General features: G+C 45.2%; 1 protein-coding gene across 6 annotated transcripts in view; it reads right to left on the bottom strand.

The window, feature by feature from the left end:
* Positions 1-443: 443 nt before the first annotated feature.
* FGFR3 (fibroblast growth factor receptor 3) overlaps positions 444-17,954 on the bottom strand; it is a 49,037-nt gene continuing 31,526 nt past the window's right edge. The window contains exons 7-17 of one of the 6 annotated variants that reach the window (XM_052682180.1): positions 13,330-13,474; positions 10,519-10,712; positions 9,525-9,670; positions 9,312-9,433; positions 7,940-8,050; positions 7,320-7,510; positions 5,684-5,806; positions 4,083-4,153; positions 2,690-2,827; positions 1,120-1,225; positions 444-1,041 (exon numbers count right to left, since the gene is read on the bottom strand). In XM_052682180.1, the coding sequence (XP_052538140.1) occupies positions 877-1,041; positions 1,120-1,225; positions 2,690-2,827; positions 4,083-4,153; positions 5,684-5,806; positions 7,320-7,510; positions 7,940-8,050; positions 9,312-9,433; positions 9,525-9,670; positions 10,519-10,712; positions 13,330-13,474 (1,512 nt within the window). In that variant the 3' untranslated portion in view covers positions 444-876. Of the gene's footprint in view, positions 1,042-1,119; positions 1,226-2,689; positions 2,828-4,082; positions 4,154-5,683; positions 5,807-7,319; positions 7,511-7,939; positions 8,051-9,311; positions 9,434-9,524; positions 9,674-10,518; positions 10,713-13,329; positions 13,475-14,535; positions 14,687-17,954 lie in introns of all 6 variants that reach the window. The other 5 variants (XM_052682176.1, XM_052682181.1, XM_052682177.1 and 2 more) reach the window with 5 other exon arrangements.

The following is a 17,954-nucleotide window of genomic DNA, read 5'->3' as shown; positions in this document are numbered from 1 at the left end:
AAAGTGTGCAAACCCCCGTCTCCAAAAAGCAAGATTTTCCCCAGATCGGCTCTTCCTGTAGGTTGGGACACAGCTCCAGATGCCACATGGGTGTGCAATCCCTACGGGACATGGCCAGTGGCCAGGCAGTGCTCTCCTCCTATAGGATGACTCGACTGTCTCTTTTTAAAAAATTTTTAGTTCTTCCTCCATCTTGATTTGTGTATTATTTATTTTTCTTCTTCTGAAAAAGATTCCTTCTATGTAGCTGGGAAATAAGGTCACGAAGCTATAAAAACGACGACAACAAAAATATAGATATTTCTATAAATATATGAATCCCTGCAGGCAACGTGGCTTTTCAGCTCCACCAAAAAGGTTCATGTACAGATTGCATAAGCAAAGAATTTCTACATTCTTTACATTTTTTTTTTTTTCATTAGCTTTTCTTTTTTTTAAAAAAAAAAAAAAAGGAAGATTTTTTTCCTCTTCTTTGTATTGTAGGCACAGATTGGCTACTCTGGCGCTCAGCAAGCGCAGGCGGGAGGGCAGTGCCCTCAGATTTAACATTCTGCTTAGGAATAAAGAAAAAAAATAAAAAAAAAATCATACATGATAGATCATCTTGGCAAGAGATGAGTTCCTTCAGGCCAAACAGTGCTTCTTGACTTTTTATACAGCAAATGGGGGAAAAAAAAAAATTGTTTTAACTCTCTCTTTTTTTTTTTTTTTTTTTTTTTTTTTTTTTACCCTGAACAGCTCAATAACAAAAATCTTCTGGCATCACTGAGCAGTTTAATGGAAACATCCTTCACTATGGGTTTGTCTTCGGCGCTCTGCACTTGCGCCAGGGTGGGCACACTGCCTGTCTGTCCATCCGTCTGTCCAGGGGGGCCGTCACGTGCGGATGACGCCATTACAGGGTGCATGTTTGGGCAGGCAGGGCTCATCAGGCAGCAGGTCATGTGCAAAAACCGAGTCGTCCCCTGAGGAGCAGGTGCTGTGGGTGTCCTGGCCAGCGGGCGAGTACTGCTCAAAGGGCACCGAGAGGTCCAGGTACTCCTGAAGGGGGACAGACCCGTTAGTGTGCTTGGAGATAAGCCACCTCTCCCTGTATTCCCACACCAACACCACACTCACATCAGTGGATGTCATGGTAAGGACTCTTTCCAAGTCTTCCACCAGCTGCTTGAAGGTGGGTCGCTGCGAGGGGATGGCGTGCCAGCACTCCCGCATGATCATGTACCTACCAGGCATAGAATTACAGGGGTTGGAAGGGACCTCCAGAAATCATCAAGTTCAACCCCCTGCTAAAGAAGGTTCCCTACAGTAGGTTGAGCAGGAAAGCATCTGGGTGGTTATTGAAAAGCTTCAGAGAAGGAGATTCCATGACGTATCCAGGGTTCTGTCATCTCCACAGTAAAGTTCTTGCTCATGTTTCATATGGAACTCCATATCAAACATGATATGCACTCCAGCTTGCGCCTATTGCCCCCTGTCCTGTTGCTGGGCCAACCAAAAAGAGACTAATCCCATCCATTTGACTCCTGAATTTTAGATACTTATAAACAGTAATACTTATAGTAATACTTAGATACTTATAAACTTACGAGATCCCTCTCAGCCTTCTCTTCTCCAGGCTTGAACAGCCTTGGATCTCTCAGCCTTTCTTCATAAGAGAGATGCTTCAGGCACTGAATCATCTTTGAGGCCCTTTGCTGGACTATTTTTAGATTACCTCTTATCTTTTTTGAACTGAGGAGCTCAGAACCGGACAAAGCACTCCAGATGTGGTCATACCAGCGAGGAGTAGAGGGGGAGGATCACCTCAGTTGACCTGCTGGTCATGCTATTTTTAATGCACCCCAGGCTACCGTTGGCTGTCTTGGTGACACTGCAAGGCTCATGGCCAACCTGCTGTCCACCAGGGCACCCAGGTCCTTCTCCATTTGGCTCCTCTCGAACAGGTCATCCCTTAACCTGTACTGATGCATGCAGTTACTCCTCCCCAGGTGCAAGACTCTACACTCGCTCTTGTTGAACCTTATCAGGTTTTTCTCTGCTCAACTCTCCAGCTTTTCCAGGAAGAAGATGACAGACAAGGTGGACTGTCACCCATGGCAGTGCTCATCACTCACTGTGAGGCTCACCCCTAGAATTCTGTCTGCCTGAGAAAAAAGCTATGGGCGAGGGGAACCACATAGCCCAGCCCCCCAACTGCCATGTCAGGAGCAGCAGGGAGGCAGCCCAGTGCTGAGGGGATGGCTGCAATTCCCCTCCAAGCATGGGTAGGCACAGCCTTCTCCACTCAGGCTGGCTTGAGGAGTCACTGGAGCTGAAGAAATGAGGAAGGAACTGAATATAACTATGTCATTTTCTGGGATACAAAATGGGCTGTGTCCGTAACTCCAAAGACGGCGTCCCTGAGGCGTGGGGCAAGGAGGGTGTGAGACTGCAACCTTACTTTGGGGATGCGAGGAGGGATTTGTGGAGCCCTCACCTCATGTGTGCATGTGGTCTGAAAGCAGGATGAGGGCCTGTCCTAAGGATGAGATCCCAGATCTGCACACCAAATTGCCACCCAACGAATGAGGAAGAAATGTGACACCCCAACTGCCCATAGCAGGGTCTGGCCATGGCCCTGGCAGTCTGTGGCCACAGAGGGAAGGGGGAGTGGGAAGAGGAGAAAGAGTCACCCCTCTCCACTCACAGGTCATGGGTGCAGTTGGCGGGTTTATCCATCCGATGGCCTTCTTTCAAGAGTTTGAAGAGTTCTTCAACAGGAATTCCTGGGTATGGAGACCCTCCCAAAGTGAAGATCTCCCATAGTAGCACTCCAAAAGACCAGCTGGAAACCAAAGAAAGATCTTTAAAATTCAATGAGGGTTTTTTTTTTTTTTTTTTTTTTTTTTTCCCTCCACATTCACCCCCCCTATCCCCCCAGTATCCCCTTCCCCTTGCTCTGCTTTATTTCTGTGCAGCCATGCATAGCTAACAAAGTCATCAATAGCATGACTAATTGCCTAGGCCATTTTTACTAGTTACTTGGAGATCTCTGCTGATCCAACTCAATAGCAAAGAAATCCCAGGCACCAAGTCTGAAATTGAAATGAGCATTTAATCAGATAGGTGACAGCCCATCTATTACCCCCAGCTCTTTGTTAGGTCTTCCACCAGCTCCACTGAATGGAACAAATCAAATTATTCATGCACAGCTTCACTGAATCGCAGGCTTGGAACCACAGGCCACTAATTGTGCAAGCTGATACCAAAACTTGCTTGTTACAACACTCATTTCACTGGCCAAGCTGAGAGAAAAATACCCCAACAAAAATCAGCAGAGCACTAATGTTACACACTCCACTCCTGCAGCTGTGCTCTGGTTAAAAGTCCTCTTTTCAAAAATATCTTCTGCCTTCTTCATTTTCTTTTTAAAAACAGGGATTATCTGTCTCTGTTTCAGGCATGCTCTCTCTCCCATTTTCTAGCTTTGATTTATCTGTCATGCCCCATGCAGCATTACCTAAGCATGGAAACTATGATTTAAGATCAATAAAGCCAAAGTATGTGAAATTTACAGAAATAGAAATGATTCATTTGTCCAATTGCAAGCGGCAAGCCTTGGGGAACAGGCAGCCTGTCTGCTAAATTACTGTAAAAAAACCATTATTAACCAAATATTGAAATAAAGTGTATGCATATTGAGCTACTTTGGTCTGTGTGAAGTTCAGATGCGATGAAAACTGCTGAAACTGCTTCCCAGACTGTTCTGCTTTCCCTTTGAGTCAGGAAAACGAAAGAGCAGTCTTTAAGATAGCAGCCTGCAGAATGAATCTCCTCATCTATAAACCACACAAGAAATACCTGCCTGCCTTCCAGTAATTTTTCAACAGCTTACTAGCTGCTAGAGATCCTTGGTTAAAAGCAACCGATAACAGTGAAACAGAACCACGTGTGCAAAGCTGCAGCCTGGAATTGATTCATTTGCATTTTCATCTCCCGGTGTCCTGGACAGAGTTTGAGTTTAGCAGTACGTTTGTCTTTGGGATAGTGCTTATTTTGCTGTCATTTTATTATTATTTTCAAATGTGGATAATGCTTACACATCGCTCTGGTGAGTATAGACCCGGTCAAACAATGCTTCTGGAGCCATCCATTTCACAGGCAGCCGACCCTGTGATTAGGAAGACAATGGGAACATCCCATCAGCATATTCCCCCAGCCACAACGGCACCATTTGAATCTTCTTTTCTAATCCAGTTTGAAACATTTTCATTAACAATCACATCTGTCTTCCTGCAAAGCAGTAGTGGCCACATGTAAACAGATTACAGCATTTGATCCCTGGATCTTTGCTGACAATCTTTGTGGTAAATGCTCTCTGCAGAGAACTGTACTTCCCTGCCAAAGCAGGTTTAACATATCAGAGCATCTAAATCTTAGCATGGGAACTGCACCAATTGCTCTCATATGCACCTAGCAGTGAAGCAGAGCATGGCACAACACTTTTCATGTCTTTGATTGGAAGAAACAATGTGATGCACAGCCCAAATCCTGCTTAGGCTGAACTACAGGGGAATTTCTGAAAGTATTCACCAGGGCCAGATCCTCCAAGAATTAAATCTTGATCCCACTGGAGTGAAAAAGAGCCCTGATCCCAGGTTTCCAGGGGACCATTCTGCATCAGGGTTATAAACATGCCTATCCCATTTGACAAAAGAGACAACAAATAGTAGTTTTACCAGCCCCTGAAGTCCAAGAAAGGACTGCTGCTAGGCTGAGGTGTAATTTGGCTACAGGAGAGTAGCCAAATTTGTTCTTTCTTACCCTTCATTTCATTAGGATAAGCATCTAGAGATGGGACACAAGCAGAGTGCACAAACACAAATGGGGTTACACTTTCAGCTACACACTGCAGTTCAAACAGGGGAAATCCACCTTCGCTGGAATAAAAATTCCCAGTATTTTCTAAAAATCATGTTATGATATTGCAAGGGATCAGTATGGGCTAGTGAGCTTTGCAGAACATTTACCCTGCAGAGTGTTTAGACTCCTTGCAGTTATAAGGCTGTGGAATGCTGGGACATGCTTCATGCTCTGCACTGTGGCAGTGATGGGGAGGGATGTATCATGGGCTGCTCTGAACTCAACAGTTGCTGTAGGGCTGTGAACCATGACACTGGTCTTCTCTCCTGCTCTTCAATCTTAAACTCTACAGAAAATCTAAACTGCTTTGGGAATCCTCACCCTTGGTGGTGGAGCCATAGAGCTGTTATAAAAAGCAGAGAAAAATACATGAAAGCCATGTAGCTCCAGAAACACACAAAAAAGGGATACTTGTCTCAAAAGGGTTCTAGCGGAGCCAAGGTTGGCTCCTTGGGACCTTTATGAACAGCTGAGCAGTAGGCTAGAAAAGGCTCTCTTTGGTAAAAATCTCGGCTTCCTTAACCTAGAGTCTATCTGACAGAGGTATCAATCTCTCAACCAGCTGCTAGCACCTGCAACATCTGTCAGGAAGAAAATGAATGGTGGGAGAATGACTGGGACCAGCCTGCCTATGGCTCTTCACCAGGTGGGCTACAGCAGATTTCTTTCCTATAAGCCTCTTTTGCCTCGGGAGATGTGGAGTGAGCGCCACTTCCTGCAGGGATAGCAGTTTCTTGAGAGAAAGAAAGCTGCATGTGCATGGCAGTTCAGTACTTACATTGGTGGTTTTCTTGTAATAGTCGATGTTGTGAACGTCTCTAGCAAGGCCAAAATCAGCTATTTTCATCACATTGTCCTCAGTGACTAACACATTCCTGGCTGCCAAGTCACGATGAATGCACTGTGAAAGGTGAGCAAGTCAATAAATAAGGGCTTGTTAGCTGCCTGAGCCTGGATCTAACAGCAATGTGTGGTTTATGAGCTGCCGTTTCATTGACTCTCGAGCTCATAAAGCTGTGAGTACTGCTTAATTCCTGGCTCTCTGTGTCACCGCCTCATCATGCATGCTCAGTGGGAGCCACCTCTTAGCAACACCTCATCAGAAGCCTCAGCACTGACACAGCCATGCAGCGTTTCCCTCCAAAAGGGATGCATGGGTAAGAAATCAAACCTTCCTCTTCTGTAGGCGCCTACTGGTATACTAATTTATCTCTAATGCATTTGCTCCACAAAGAGGAGTGCTGGTTGATATTTGGAGTAAAAATCCTCAAATTAATTAAAATATTCCCAATTTACCCAAAATACATCATAGTCATTATCTGAGAAAGAAGTTAAAGTAGCCAGCATTGTGCAGAAAGGGCTTTAAGCCACTGTGAACCACCACTATGAAGTGCAGTCATATGCCAACAAAGCACTCCCCAGGAAGCATCGTGGGCATGGATGTGCCAAATCCACTGCCATCTCTGCTTGCAATGAGCCTACACATGCTGGCTGCAACCACAAACACGTATGCAGCAAGAGGGATGTTGGCTTCCACTCGGGTGTCCTTTATCTTCAGCAATCTCACAAGGGAGTTGGGGGTGGAAAGTCAGGGGCACATGGAACTCCTGACACTAAAGTCATGTCAGTGCTTTCCAAGGTGAGATCTCGCAACTCTGCATGATGTTCACCCTAACCACTGCTGACTGAGCCCTGATCTGAAAATAAATTAATTCTACAAGTGGCAGATGCTGAAATGCTGGGGGCAGGCACCAAGGTCTGGGCCGTTTGTGTTTTTTGTTAGCATTCTGGAGATGCTGAAGGGTCTGCAGGTGGCAGCAAGACTGGTTCAGCCGCATGTGTCATGGATGTAGCCAGCACATACGAACAGTTTGCTACAGCTTAAGCCTTTCGCAAAAACATTAAGATCCTTTGTAATAAAAAAATCTGGCCTCTAAAGGGAGAAGCCTGAGGTTGTCCTGCACACACGCACAGCACTACTTGTCTTTGAATACCTGGGTCTCCTCTCAAGGGTTTTTGAGCCTTGAAAAGGCTCTGAGGAGATTTCAACTGCAATCTTTCAGTATTTAAAGGGAACTTGCAAGCAGGACTGACTTTTTACATGGTAGATAACGATAGGGTAAGGGGAAATTAATTTAAACTAAAAGAAGGGAGACTGAGGTTAGATGTTAGGAAGAAATTCTTTACTCAGAGGGCGGTGAGGCCCTGGCACAGGCTGCCCAGAGATTTATGGGTGCCCCACTCCTACAGTGCTCAAAGTCAGGTTAGATGGGCCCTGGGCAGCCTGATCTAGTGGGGGGCAATCAGCCCACAGCAGGAGGTTGGAACTGGGTGGGCTTTCAGGTCCCTTCCAACCCAAACCATTCTGTGATTCTATGACCAATGTTTTTATCAGCTGAGATTTCTCAACTCACTTTCTGTGATGCCAAGTACTCCATGCCCCGGGCCACCTGGTAGGCACAGGAAACCAGGTCTTTAAATGTCAACTGTTCCTCAGGCAGCTTGCAGGTGTCAAAGGAATAGTCCATGCCAGGTGGGCGACGTGCCCTGAGGTATTCCCGCAAGTTCCCCTTCGATGCGTATTCAACCAACACGTAGAGTGGTCCTACAAGCAAGAGCACCATCAGCAGCTAGAAGAGACATAGGGCTAGGCTGAACCCTGAATCTCATCTTTTGGGTAAATTTAGACAGTCAGTCAGCAATTAAACAATCACAAAACTCTAGGACCTAACTGTAAACTTATGAGAAAAGGAGAAAGACACAAAGGTGGACATGGGGGAAAGGTGCAACTCAAGCCAAACCACATCAGAAACAGGCAGGAGCTATTTGGACATCAGCAGGGCCCAGACAAGTTTCACACAGTTGATTTGTGAGCAAGCCAGAGGAAGAAGGAAAAGTTTCTCAGCACTGATCAAATACAGAGGTTTGCTCCTATCCAGGGCAAGAATAGCTCCAGAAAGCCATGCAGGAGACTAAGACCAATGCTGTGGATGCAGGAATGTGAAACAGCTCCCTGAGCCCTGCCAACACATACCGTCCTGTGTACAGGCACCGAGGAGGTTAATGATGTTTTTGTGCTTCCCAATCATTTTCATCATTTCCATCTCAGAGACCAGGTCTGAAAGATCCTTGTCTGTGGCATCATCTGCAGAAAGCAAGAGAGGAACAAAATGAATGTTCTGTTAAGCATTTAATACAATTGTGGCATAGCCATGCAGAGACTGATGGGGAACAAATATGCAAAACTCTCTTTGTTTTTTGGGAAGAAGTCTCAAATTAAGAACAAAAACTACTATCACACACACACACACACACAAAAAAAAAAAGTTCAAGAAGAAAAAAGGAATAAAGTGAAATTAGATATGAGAAAAATGCCCATATGTAAATCAATAACACTGTTCATCTTCTGTTTCATCCCGACGAATATTGAAGAAAAAAAGCCAGTTCGGGTATTTTGCATCATTTTCTTGCATTGTATCCCCTGTATAGTAAGGGGTTGGAATGAGAACATCTTTAAAGGTCCTAAGCCATTCCATGATTCTATGACTGTTTTCCTCCCTTATGTCCAGGGGCTTAGAGTTAAGGTTGCAGGAAGGTCAGAGCTGGGATGGGGGACAGTATAAAGAATGTATTTTTCTGCATGGAAAACTGTATATTTTCTACAGAAGAAGAAAAATGGGGAAAATCTCCTCAAATGAATGCTTTGATGTGAAGAGATAGAAATGTTCCTGCCTCCAAAAACAACTTTAGAATGGACCGAAAGAAATCTAAAGAATCTTTTTCTGATAAGAAATGTTTTCATGTAAAAAATGTCACCCTGTGTAACCTCAGACCTGGGCTGCACACTGCCAGAGTGTCTGCCCTGCCCGCTCCTGCTGAACTCCTGGAGCTCCTAGTCATTTTGTCTACACATGAGGAACAAGGACTCCTATGGAGGCGTCCTGCGCATTCCCCATTTTGGGCTCCCTTCCAGCTCTCATCACTTTTGGACTGAGGCTATTCAATGAGAGGGCAGAAGGAGTTTGGCAGCTGAATTTCTGTAAACTCCAGCTGAGTGTATTGCACAAGCTGCTGTTACAATAGCCAGTTTTGGTTATGGGGGGAGTAAAGAGCAGACCAGTTCCTGGAAATGGCTAGAAGTGAGAGTGCTTTCCCTCCTTCTCTGTGATCATATTACCCCTTGGCAAAGAACTGAGTTAATTCCCATTCCCTTCTCCTGATGGGATTTACACCTTTACATCCTCTCCAAGGAAACAGCCCACACCCTGAGGCTACATGAGTGAAGCGGAATAGTGGTTCTTCTTGCTTTCTTCTATGGATCTGTTTGTACAAAGGACTTAAAAGACAGGGGAAGAGAGGAAACCGCAGCACAATACGATGCTCCACCCTCCACAGATTCCCCATACCTTTTAGCATCTTGACAGCCACCGTGATGGCCTTGTTTGGCTTGTCTTTATCAATCCCAATTGCTTCTGCCATCACCACTTGGCCAAAACAGCCCTCACCAAGCGGCTTCCCCAGGGTCAGGCTGGAGGGAAGAACAAACAGGTGTGTTAGCAGGTGCTGGGGAGGTGACACTCCCAGGAAGCATGGGGACCCTGCTGGTGGGTTTGACTGACCGAGTGCGTGCCAATTCCCACTTGGGATCTGGAGGAAGTTCCAGCTCAGAGACGTTGGCCAGCATCGGCCCATCACTGGAGGAGAGACGAGTGATCCGAACCAGAGGTGTGTTGGAATTCATGGAAGAGTTGGACTCCAACGACACCTGCTTGGGTAGAGCAAATTAAGTGTTATTGCCAACTGTATCCCAAGCAGGTGAGAATGCGCTCAAGATGGGGGGTTTTGAAGTAGCTCTCTATACTGACGCCTTTCTGGTAATTTCTACATGGGCACTGCCCCCCACCCTTGCAAAATTTTGCTGATCTAGGCAAACATGGTCAGGTTCTTCACTGGTGGAAAGCAGAGACAGGTGAGCCAGGGCTCTCCTGCAAGGAAGTCTTGGCAGCTGCACAATAGTGAATTAATTTGCTCTGCCTGCTTCCAAACACATGTATGACTGGCTATGGGGTGACTTCTCTTCTGGCATGGTAAATGGCCACCACATGCCTGAAGTCAAAGCTGGGACATCTGTATACTTCCCTATGTAATTTTACACAGTGCCTTTTGCTCTAGCCCCTTTGCAATTACATGTGGCAGAGCATTTCTAGCTACATGGAGGAAGATGATCTCTAGCTACATGGAGGATAGATTTCTCTATGAGAAATGGTTTCCAGTTTGCTAATTACCTCAATGAAAACAGCCTCTTGCTCCCCAAATTACCCCTCTATCAGCATCAAACCGTTCCCCAGCAAGATCAGCTTTCTGTGACATCCACAAGTGTACTGGGAGCATTAGGAGCTGCTCATGAACCTGAAGCAGCTGCCACCAGGTACTGCTCCACTGAAATGGAAATAAATGAATAAAAGGGCAATAAACTCCTACACTGCAGCCAACTTATGTTGCTCTTGGACAATGCCCTTCTGGTAGAGTTTCTCACCTATAAAGAAAATGGCAAGGGAAAAAAAAAAAAAAGGAATGAACATAGGGGGGAATGGGAATCTTGTATCTACTTTCTGTTACCTGTCTCTTGAGTGGAAATTTGGAGACTTTCTGTACAGTGGTGGTGTTCATGGCTTTTTTGTTTGGCATTTTCATCCTGCAGATAATCACAATGACCAGTACCAGGATGAAGAGGACTAAGCCAGTGCCATAGCTGAGAATGCCAGCATACACTGAGCCTGAATCATCCATTTCCATCAGCTCCTCTGCTGCAGGGCGACAAGAGACAGCGGTCAGGTGGGGCCAGCACTGCCTGTCCATAACCACACACACACAGCACAAAGAATGTGGGGAGGACCTGCTTATCCACGCAAACGTTCTGACTAACTCCAATGAGGTGACCCTCCTAGGCCAGTGGTTTTCCACATGCAGCTGCAGCTAAAGTATTATTTTGATTTGCCTTTCCCTGGGACACTTTTACTGTCTTTTGACATAATGCTGTACAGCCTTCAGCCCACAGGTTGAAAACCACTGCTCTAGACTGAAGGCACCTTCATGTGTCTGTCCCACTGAACCACATCTTGCTTTCTCCACACATCCAAACCATGTTATGGGCTGCCTTGGATGTGCAAGGATTGCAGGATGGGGGTTCGCTGCCTTTTGCTGATCTGGACCCTCTGGTGAGCACATCTGGACTTCCCATGATGATCTCCATCAGATCAGTGCCTGCTCTGAAGGACCAAAGGGCTCAAAGGGCACCCAGTAGTAATGCACCATGAAAGGAAAAAGCCTCACAGAAGATATCTACGCAATTATTTTGTGAAAATTCAGTTCTGTTGGAGAGTATGGCTTGGAGAGGTGGCTGAGCCAGCAGGGTGATGGCATGAGCCCATGAGCAGTAGCTGGTCACCTTCCATCAACGTACTTTGGGGACCAGCAAAGCTCAGCTGCAATTCTCAACTGCTCCCTTCAGGACAGGCACTTTGCTCACTTCAGGACAGAGGAAGGGCCATGATGAAACCAGATTTTTGTCCCCTAAAGGTGAATCAGCATCAGAGGAACAGTCAGCAACGGAAAACTTTACAATGAAGTCATGCCAGCATGATTAGCTTGCTAATTCAATTTAAATCTATGCTTTGCAATCAGTTGGAGCTTTTCCACCTGCAGCAGCAGGCTCCAAATCAGGTCTTTGATGTCCAAGATGCACATGGAGAAACAGCCATGGGTGACCATGGAGGCTGCACCTGCTCAGGTGCGCCCATGTGCCAGACAGCAATCTCTTACGATGGGGAAGGGTTTCCAGATTTCTTGGGATCACAGCATCTCTGCTCCATTTCCTTCCTTAGAGAGGGCAGGGGTTCACAAGCAGAGGTTCCCCAGGATGGCTGGATCCTGCTCCTTCTTTACTGTGGAAGGCAGTGCTTTGGAGCCTGCTGCTGCACAGATGGCTGTCCATCTCCATGGCTGACTTCATTATAAAGTTCAGCTGATTTTCTTCCTTCCCATTTTAATATGTTTAAATAGGAGGCATGGGTTCATACATTTTAAAAGTAATCTAATGGTTGAATGAGACAGGTTGAGGAGATTCTTAAATAACAGAGATATTAGTGCTCTAACCAAATTAAGTGATTTCTCATCCAGTGGATGGCAGAAGCAGAACCAGGATCAGATTAGCTATTTTAAAGCTGGCAAATGAACAGAGAAAAGACCAGCAGATCCTACCTGCAGAGGGTCAGGCATGAGACCCAGGAGAAGTATTTAAGACCAAATCACCCACACAGACAAAATGAAGACTAGAGATGCCAAAGTTCCTTGTTGTTAAACACACCTCAAGATAGATGTGTTTGTGAGCTAGACACAAGTGTGGTTTACAACTGGGCAAGCCAATCCGGGTGCCTTTTCAGTAAAGAACACACTTCAGGGCTGCTGCTACAGCCTTTGCAAGGCACAGCACCCACTTAGCTTCCACATTAACACTGCTCATACTTTCTTGGGCTGCCCCCATAGCTGGAGGTAGATCCTGCAGGTGAAGGCACAGCCCTGAACCCCTTTTGAAGGCAGACCACTCCTGTTGCATATTCTGTGCTGACTTCATTGTCAATGAGAGCTTTGCATATGAAAGGATCACAAAATTGAGGTCACTCAGGCCTCAGATTTCAAGTCTATAACAGCTTTCATCTTTTTCAGCTATGGCCTTTGGTGCACTGGGAGCTACAGCTCCTGGGCTCTGATCATGGATAACTTTGATGGACCTCCTGTTTAAGATCAATGTCTGGGCCTGCTCATCCATGAAGCAGAAATAATGCTAAAAGAAGGGATAGGTATACTCATACCAACCAGCTGTGCATCTGATTTTAGGTTGAGATATGAATTGAACAGGAAGGTTTCTCCATAAAATGATCCACTGTATGTGCAGGGTTTAGATGCCCTGGACCATCTGATGAGGAGCTTTCTTCTCCCACTGAGTACACTGGCAGCATATAAAGCCAAAGTGTCTATTCTGGTATCTAATGACAGCCTCCTAATGCAGAGGCTGTGAGCACCTCTGGGTTATCACCATCTAAGAAGATATACACCATTCTGTATCATTATTGCAGTAAGAATTTAAACCCTGGGATGAAATGACTGGACTAGATGATCTTATGGTTGGACTAGGTGATTTTAGTGTTCTTTTCCAACCATAATGACTCTATAATTCTATGAAATGCAAAATCTGTCAGCTGTGAATATGCAACAGGGGTCTTCTGCTGTGCCAATTTGCCACTGGCACAACAAATCACAGACGGGGTCCTCCTTGGGTAACATGTCTGCAGGAACCTGGCATCTCTAAAGCAAATGTCAGAGCACCCTGGAGAGGGAAGGAGAGGCCAGCACAGAAGGAAATACCTGGTAGCACCGTCAGCCAAGCAGAGTGATGTGAGAACCCAATAGAATTCCCTGCGAGACAAGTATATTCCCCAGCATCCTCAAAAGTAACATTTCGCAAGTACAGAATCTCTAGCTCCTTATCCGTTGTGTTAACACCTGCTGTCTAAGGGGAAAAAAAACACACACATATAGAAAGAAGGAAAACAAAGAGAATAAGCCACATTCCCAGCAAGTGTGAGGACACCACAGGCAAATTTCAAAAGCAGATTAAAGTGTTTTTTTGTTGTTGTTGTTTTTCTATTGGCCATCTTCCACATATATTCATTCATTCCCCTTTGCAACCTGCAGTCAAAAGCAAAAAAGTTCCCTTCACCAGGTTCTTACTCTGTCCCACTAAAGAAGCATGCAAGCAAAAGCATCCAAATGAAAAATTGCCCCCACAATATGACTGACTTTGGTTAGTAGGGTTAATCCAAGGTAGGAGAGAGGAAAAGTAACAGGGAAAGATGGAAGGAAACAAGACAGGAAGGGAGAGATAGTGGGGAAAGACTCAAGTGCTGATCAGATGAACACACAAACATTGAGTTCATTGAAGAATATTGCATCGTCCTTTTTTTTTTTTTTTTTTTTTTTTTTAAAGAATGATTTTTGGGATGAGCATTTCAAACCCATTATCCAGCTTCTGATACCGTGGTATCACAGATCACAAGAAGGTGTCAAACACCCCAGGAACAGCTGGAGTCACACCAGAGAGCTCAGCATGCTGTGCTGCTCTCCGTTTAATGTGTTTGCTTGTACAAGCCAATATATGACTTATTTCCCAATTACTTCTCCAAGGGACAGAAGACAGTCCACAGTGACTGTATCAGTTTTGGATGCAAAAACCTTGCAACAGCTTGGTTTTCCAGAGTGCTGAACGTCACAGGTAATTAGCATGCAGTTCTGTTATCAGCACTCAATTGAAAGGAAGGGAAAGGAATAAAAGCATGAAGGATTGATAGCAAAATTTGACAGTCATTTTATTGTGGGAATTTTTCCATGGCAATTGCTGTATAGGCGTTACATTCTTGTAAAAAAAAATAGCAAGAAAATAAGATAAAGCCATTCATCGTCAGTTGACAGGGTGTAATACAAAATGAATAGTAATTTTAATCACTAGCTTCTTAAAATGTTACAGCTCATTCTTGCAGTTGCCAGGGCCTTGGGACAGAGTCTGTGGTTTACCTGGTTTTGGTTTGCGAATGTGGAGCCAAAATGGCTTTTCGGCTATGCCTACGAAATTGTTGGCTCTACACAGATATTCTCCTTCATCTTGTTCTGTCACATTGAACAGATTTAGGTTAGCATCGGCTTCAGCGTTTTTACTGATCCAAGACTGCAGGAATAGACAGAAACCTGAACTTCAGTAAACCAAACAATACCTCAATCGAACCTACATTAGCTAGGATTGACTGTTCAAGCCTATTTTCCTCCTGGTTGTAGCAATATCCCAACATCACCCTGTGATGAACAACCTACCCAGGACCTGGGCAAAGAAGAGAAGTCCCCAAATCACACACAGGTCACCCTTCTGCCCTTCGCTGGTGTTCCTGCTGCTGGAACATGTCATTTCTTCCCAAAACAGAACAGTTTCCCACCTCTCCATCTGATAGTAAAGACCCTACAGCAGTTCCTTAATAACTCCGCAGACAGGAGCACCAGAGAAAGGGCTTAAGCAGAGATTTGTGTTTGCAACTCGGCTCGGCAAATACTGTTTCAATTATCAGATTCCAAAATAGAATTTGGAAACAAAATATAAGCAGTGGCGGTCTGAAACTCGCTGCTGACTTTGCCTTTCAGAAATTAGCTGTAATTTTTTCCACTGCTTATAGGAGCCTCTTCTTTACTAAATAAAGTGGCGCACATAAATCAAACAAGCTTCGGACTGTTAAGCAGAGTTTTACTTCTCTTCTTCCAAGCTTTCACAACTGCACATCAGTTTGTTCCTAAACAGTTGTTTGTATTTTGCTTGAAAATAAGCAACTACTTTGGGTGGCCTCAGTAGTAGCTTGGGGAAACTCTAGGAAAGTATCAGCTTCAGCCCTGGGAATGAAAATACACCAAGTGCATTTCTCAGTTTTGTTCTTATGCTCTCCAGCCTCACCTCAGTGATTTCCATTTTCAGCGCCTGATCCTGCCAGTGCAGCTCTCAGCCCATTAAAATCAATGGGGCTGACGGATCTCATAGGTTACTGGAAGCCAAACCCAGAGGTGGCATCAATATGGAGCCATTGTGCCCATGCCTGATGACAAACACCACTGGTTTTGACCTGATCTCATCACTGAGGCTCACATGCTGCAAGGTCTGTCTGTCCTGACCAGTGGGGAAATGTGCCTCCCTGCTGTTGCTGCCTTGTTTATAATTAAACCAGGCATGTTTCAGTGCAGAATGTGCAATTTAGCCTTTGACAAAGCCTGGGCACTGTGCTGCCAGCCTCCCTCTGAAATTGGAATGCGTTTAGTGTTTTGCAAAGAACAAGGGCTTGCCTTTGATCACAAATGAGCCCTAGCTTTCAGGAACTGGCGCAGGTGATGGCTTGGTATTGTTAAGCTGTTTGAAAAATGGGTTGAAAGTACAGCATTCAATTTATCCATCTGGTCTGGGGTGGGTTTTGTCCTCAATTTAGATTTATGGGGAAATTTCACATGCTGGGCATCTCTCCTTGCTTTGATGGAGACTGAGATATTCCTCCTATACAAACTGCTCCTTAGCAGCTCCTGTAAATCTCCCAAAAGCAGGAGGGAAAGGCAGGCTGATAAAAAAGCCTTATCTCTCTGAAGGCACCATACTGCTGGGAATGGGAGGCCCTTTCTCAAGAAGCTGCGGTCAGAAGGACCACTACCAGGATCCTGCAGCAAGGCCAGGATCACAGAATCATAGAATGGCTAAGGCTGAAGGAGACCTTAAAGATCACCCAGCTCCAACCTCCTGCTCTGGGCTGGCTGCCCCCACTGCATCAGGCTGCCCAGGGCCCATTCAACTTGTCCTTGAGCACCTCCAGGGATGGGGCACCCACAGCTCTCTGGGCAGCCTGTGCCAGGGCCTCACCACCCTCTGAGTAAAGAATTTCTTCCTAACATCTAACCTAAATCTCCCCTCTTTTTGTTTAAGGCCATTAAAGAGGATCCTGCCTGAAAGCAAAAGCACTGCATGACATAAGGTCAACAAGTCCATGCAGCCAAAGGACAGGCCTGAAGATGACAGCAAGATCATCTTTTGTTTTGAAAAAAATAAGCACATATACCCAAAAAAACCCAGAAAAGAATCCCTGCAAAGCTGGGCCTGCTACAGCTCTGTGGAGGCCCAGGACTGGTACACAAAAGATGCATCCCAAAATGGAAATGCTCCATGCCCTAGTGCTGATGCCAGCATTAACACAATTCAAAGCATTCCTGATTAACCAGAAGTAGTAAATAGACGTGTGCTGGTCCTATTCAGCAAAAATAAAACCAAACAAAACTTCTGCTTTTAAACTCCTGCCTGTGCTCCCCTTCGAGGAATGCGTCCACAGAAGAGGAGGTATTTGGCAATTCTAATTACCTAGCCACCCCGGTGCCGCTCCAACGTAATTTTAAAACGCTACTTATATGGACTATTTATATGTTCTTTGCCACAGCAAAATGGGAGCCTGTGCTTGTGACACAAGGCACTGTTCGCAGCGGCTCTGCGAACTTCCAAAAGGTACCACTTTATCCCATGGGGACCACACACGGAGTTTGGAGACTATGCAGGATGGCATGTGACACAGGCAGCTATTCAGAGCGTGCTGCTGAGCTGTGAAACCAGGGGGAAATTCAAATATGCATAATTCAAACACATTTGGAGACACAGACAGAAAATAAAAAGTTTTATCAACTCGCAAGAAGCGCCTGCTGCCAATCCTGAAGAGCTGTCTCCAGCCATTTCTTCCAACCAATCTGTTATTTCAATCTGTGTAATTATTTCCAGGGTCTCTAGCTTTTATTATCATGCATCTGGCTGAGTTACAGTTTTGTAGATGCTGTCTGATAAGTTTGTTTTAAATAAAAAAACAACAAAACTTCATACAAAGAGAAAGAAGGGTGTGTGCAGCAGGCCGTGCACAGGGGATGTCCATGAGGAGAGCCTCAGCTTTAAGTTGAAAGGACAGAATCTGTTTCTAGAGGCAGAAAAACTGGATTTGGCACTATTCTAATACACACAAGCACAGGATGCCTTCAATTATGAAACAAAAAGAGGGGGAGGGGGGTTTAGAAGTCCAAAGTTTTTTTGCCTGCTTTTATATCTGCACTGGCTCAGGAGAAACCAGACTTTCTGGCTTTGTTCTGCCTGCAACCTGGAAACTCCCTTTCTAGAAAGCATTTGCAAAGTGGAGTTTTACTAAGTGAGTTTTTGCTCAATAAAATATAGGCTTTCCTGAGCATGGATAATAGCATGGTTCACAAATGTTCATGGCTGGAACAAGGCTCTCTTGGCTCTCAGGTGCCAGGAGCTGAGCATTATTTAGTACATGTGCGCTGCAGTGTACTTGGAAAAGGAAAGAATGTGTTTTACTTGGGAGCCTTTCATTTTAATAAGCCCTGAAAATACCTCCACTGAAGCAGTAAAAAGGGTTATTTTTCCA

Source organism: Tympanuchus pallidicinctus, unplaced genomic scaffold (assembly GCF_026119805.1).
Source record: "Tympanuchus pallidicinctus isolate F22 unplaced genomic scaffold, pur_lepc_1.0 scaffold2, whole genome shotgun sequence".
Classification (NCBI taxonomy): Eukaryota; Metazoa; Chordata; class Aves; order Galliformes; family Phasianidae; genus Tympanuchus; species Tympanuchus pallidicinctus.
The sequence above is the reverse complement of the archived record's forward strand: the minus strand, read 5'-3'. Positions and strand labels throughout refer to the sequence as shown.